Genomic DNA, 4,466 nt, shown 5'->3' on the forward strand with positions numbered 1-4,466 from the left:
AACGTGATAAATTAATGTTTTGAATAATTTCCAGTTAAAGGGTTTTGAGATTATTACAATGGAAAATATTTATTATTGTTATCATTATTACAACGAGGAGATTTCATAATTTTTTTTAAAAAATTTAATTTTAATTTAATTTTACCCCAATTTTGAGTAATATATTAATATATATATATTTGTATAATTATTATTATATTAATATTAATAATTAATTAATTTTTTTCAAAAAAAAAAAAAGAAGATAAAAACACAGTAATGTAATGTCACTGTATGAAGAAAGCAAAACCCACGTGACATATTGCTGTCTCCCTCCTTTGGTGGTTGGATTGGATTCACTTTCGTCAACCCAAACCTCTGAAATCACAGTTTCTTTACATCAATGGCGGTTCTTAGCCGCCTCAATCTGTGTCGCAAAAGACCTGCATCACTTCCCAATTTCTGCTCTAAATCCACCCAAACTGAGCTCCAGAGGGTGTCATCAGCTCTTTCTTCTGCAATACCCAACGAAAATTCCAGGGGAAATAACAGAAATGTGCAGTGGGTTTTCCTCGGATGCCCCGGTGTGGGCAAGGGGACCTACGCCACCCGCCTGTCCAGTCTCCTAGGCGTGCCCCACATCTCCACCGGCGATCTTGTCCGCCACCAGCTTTCTTCTCGTGGGCCCTTGTCTTCGCAGGTTTCCTTTTTTTAAAAAAAAAATTTCCTTCCGGGAAAACTCACCTGATTATGAGTTGATTGATGTTGGGGGTGATTTCGTGTCTATGAGTACCTCTTTGCTTGTTTTATTGGTTATATGTACTTGTGTTTATCTTGTGTGTTTTGATTTAGGAATTGGGATTTTAGATTTTGCAAGTCTCAACAGCTCTTAATTTTGCAAGCTTGGATGTTATTATGGTAAATACCCATCCCACCGTAGGTGTTTGAAACGGGTCTATAAGCTGAAATGTAGATTGGCGTAGCTATTGTGGGTTAACGGTTTTCGCGAAGCACTGAACAGCTCTTAATGTTTGGAATGATTGAATATTTTCTGATCAAAGGATTAAACTCATGTAAAATGATGCTACGCGTGAAAGAAGATCGATCATAATTGTGGGGTTATTTTGTCAGGCAAGCAAAGGATCTGTTTTTGAGAAGAAAATTTTACTATCCTGATTACCCTTCATAACATATATCACATGTCACACCCACAAGCCTATGTAAGCAACACTTTTAGTAGTAGGCTCCTATAGGCTCCAATAACAACTAATTCGCATCAACCGTCGTCGTCTTTCGTACATGACACTTTAAACCTCTCCCACAATCTAATGTATGTCATCATATTATGGCCTGAAGTTAGAAAATGTTCAAGGCTTGAGCATATACCTGAGAGTCCTTGATACCATAAATTGCTGTCTTTTTATATCTTGACCTGAAGATCCTTGGGTTCATATCATGAGATAATCAATCGCGTGTAGGACCGATGGGTGTCCAAAGTGTATGCTAATCCCCGTCTCATGGATAAATGAGCATCATCCAAACATTATATAATGACTGAATTGACTGTTCCTAATATGGCTACATTTCTGAGTGAGATATTTTGGAAATTCTTTCGAAACCGAGTGAAAATTTCATCATATAGTATGCACGCTCTATAATCGTCCCAAGGATCAGGAATTCACGTAGTGCCTCAGTGTATGCACGCTCTACAATGATGAACTATACCTAGAACCAGGACTATGATCCACGTAGCATGAACTAGATGGAGATGAAAAAGCATTGACAACTCTTTGAGATTTGAGTATCGAAGTTTAAGAAGGCCAATATATGCACCAGTGGCTGAAGTCTTGTATGTTCAATATAAACAATTCCTTATTTTTGTGAAAACCGATACTGCATTTTGGAACAAAAGACTTTTTACGTAGAGTTCATAGGCGTATTGCAGGTGGTTAGCTAAGAATTATATTTCTTGAACGGTGTTTAGTCGTCAAAGGATAATGTGACTGATAAATCACAGGAGCTTCCCATTTGCTTGGTCATATTTTTGCTTTTAGCTGTGTGTTTGTGTGGGAAGTCACTTATGAAGCCTAGCCTGAAACATATTTGCTTCTTTAATGGCTATGGAAAGTTTTTAACCCATACCCATTTGATGCAGTACTTTATCGCAAGATTAGGATTGATAATGGTTTTTGGGCTTAAGAGTCTTATGTATACGCAACTTATACCAACTATGTGCTGACTCTAGTTATTATTTTAGGTAACAATATACATCGAAGCCCCCTTCATTATGTTCTTTCGTATTCTTATTTGGCCATTTCTTTGTTTACTCTCTGCGTTTGTGCAGCTGGCAGCGATTGTTAACCAAGGAAAGTTGCTTTCAGATGAAATAATTATTGATCTACTTTCCAAACGCCTTGAAGATGCTCAGAGTAAGGGTGAAACAGGATTTATTCTTGATGGTTTTCCACGAACTCTAAGACAGGCGGTGAGCAATAGCTTTTAAAACTAGCTAATAACTATCTATTGCATGCAGGCGGTTTGTTTTTCGGGTTATTCAAAACACACCATCCTCTTGTTTCGATTAATTTTGGGGAATTGTTTTCCTTGCCACTTCCCCCATAAACAATAACTAACATCACCATCATATTTTAATTCTCATTCTGAAAATTCCCCATTTCATATCATTAACATAGTCATTACTCATACATTTGTAATTTAAAATTTTATCATCTTTCTGTGCACACAATATTTTAATATTCAGTTTTGTTGCTTAATGGAAAGCCTGTTATTTCTACTATCTTTGGAACTTTAAGTGAGTGGACAAAAATATGTCCTTTGCTTTTTAGCAGAAAAACTAAGACGGAAAAACTTGTAAAGGTATTTTATTCATTTTATACAGTAAATCTCATGTGATTATTTCTAGATATCTCACTCTCTCTCACTTCAATACTATCCTTCGTTCCATTAATATTTAATTCAAATTTTGTCTCAATCGCATGTGCTCTTAGTTAATTGTATAACTCACTATGAAATTTACTTTCTTTCTAATTTCGATATTGTCTATGACTTCGGTTAGATTTAATCCCGAATTTTGTCTCACACGTGTATACTAAGGTTTATTTCCTTATCTATACCAATTTAATTACATAACTGAGTGTTGTTCGTATTTATGATTCATAACATATAATCATACGTGTGATGTGTGTTTTTGAAATCCTAACATACTTCTACATAGTTGGATCGATGGATTTAAAATTCCGGACTTGTTTTGATGAATTTAATTAAAGTGAATTTCAAAACGATAACATCAGCTGGCTTAGTTTTGTACATTTTGGAATATACATGGATAAGCCTTTCATGTCTCGTTCCCTCTTATGCAGGAAATCCTGGAGAAGGTGACAGATATTGACTTAGTAATCAATCTGAAGCTTCGAGAAGAAGCTCTAATTGCAAAATGCCTCGGAAGACGAATTTGCAGTGACTGTGGGGGGAACTACAATGTTGCATGTATTGATATCAAGGACAAAGATGGAAGTCAGAAAATGTACATGCCTCCCCTTCTACCTCCTCCACAATGTGAATCAAAATTAATTACACGGTCTGATGACACTGAACAAGTTGTTAAAGAACGGATACGAGTTTACAATGAAATGGTAATTAATTCCATCATCTTATTAAAGCAAGTTTTTGGTGGATTGTTTTTCTGTCAATAATTTCATAACTTTTCATTATTTGAAAGTTCTTTAGTTTCAAAAATAGTTTTTGCAATCAACCATGTGATGATCTTAGGAAGATAGTAGTGTTTGTTTTTGTTTGGAGATGGGAAATTGGTCGTGGAAAACGAAAACACTGCCTTGGATCTTTTTTGATTCCATTATTTCCCAAGATTTCTTCCCCACTTCACCTGTGTATGATCGTTAGCAGTTGCATAACGTATGGCTTGGAAACATCCAAATTTGCAGAGTCGGCCCGTCGAGGAATTCTACCGTAATCGTGGGAAGTTGTTGGAGTTTGATCTTCCTGGAGGAATTCCAGAATCCTGGCCAAAATTGCTTCATGCACTAAATCTCGATGATCATGAAGACAAAAAATCCGCAGCTGCTTGAGTATTATCCATAAGCTATGTCATTTTGGTAAATAAATCATTCTTCGCTTGTGTATTCGACATTATTATTATTATAATAATATTATTAATATTAATATTACGGATAAATTATTTGATAAAGGCAAAAAGTATGGTGAAAATAACGTTCTGTATTCTTTCTTGGGGGGCACTGTCCTCAAGTTTTAATGTTTTATAGTAGTTCATTGTGTTATATAGGTGTAATTTGTAATTTATTATGTTATCTACATTCCGAAATCTTGTTATATTTTCTTAAGTTAGGTCTTGTTATATTTTTCTTAACTTAGGTTTATTTAATAAAATGTGAACTGTTTCATCAAATTAATTGTAATTACATTATAAATACTAGTGGTAAAGTAAGCAC

General features: G+C 35.0%; 1 protein-coding gene across 1 annotated transcript; it reads left to right on the forward strand.

Moving 5' to 3' along the window:
- Positions 1–294: 294 nt before the first annotated feature.
- On the forward strand, positions 295–4,184 carry LOC140871580 (probable adenylate kinase 6, chloroplastic). The gene is made up of 4 exons (XM_073274152.1): positions 295–679; positions 2,324–2,464; positions 3,360–3,632; positions 3,942–4,184. The coding sequence occupies exons 1-4, from the start codon at positions 383–385 to the stop codon at positions 4,083–4,085; spliced, it is 855 nt and encodes a 284-aa protein (XP_073130253.1). The 5' UTR covers positions 295–382; the 3' UTR covers positions 4,086–4,184.
- The last annotated feature ends 282 nt before the right edge of the window (positions 4,185–4,466 follow it).

Source organism: Henckelia pumila, unplaced genomic scaffold (genome assembly GCF_033568475.1).
Source record: "Henckelia pumila isolate YLH828 unplaced genomic scaffold, ASM3356847v2 CTG_461:::fragment_3, whole genome shotgun sequence".
NCBI lineage: Eukaryota > Viridiplantae > Streptophyta > Magnoliopsida > Lamiales > Gesneriaceae > Henckelia > Henckelia pumila.

Bases quoted from the DNA above. Each gene is read 5' to 3' on its own strand.
- LOC140871580 (XM_073274152.1), top strand. From the start codon at position 383: ATGGCGGTTCTTAGCCGCCTCAATCTGTGTCGCAAAAGACCTGCATCA. The intron at 2,465-3,359 runs GTGAGCAATAGC...CCTCTTATGCAG, and splicing joins CACGAACTCTAAGACAGGCG to GAAATCCTGGAGAAGGTGAC. The intron at 3,633-3,941 runs GTAATTAATTCC...CCAAATTTGCAG, and splicing joins TACGAGTTTACAATGAAATG to AGTCGGCCCGTCGAGGAATT.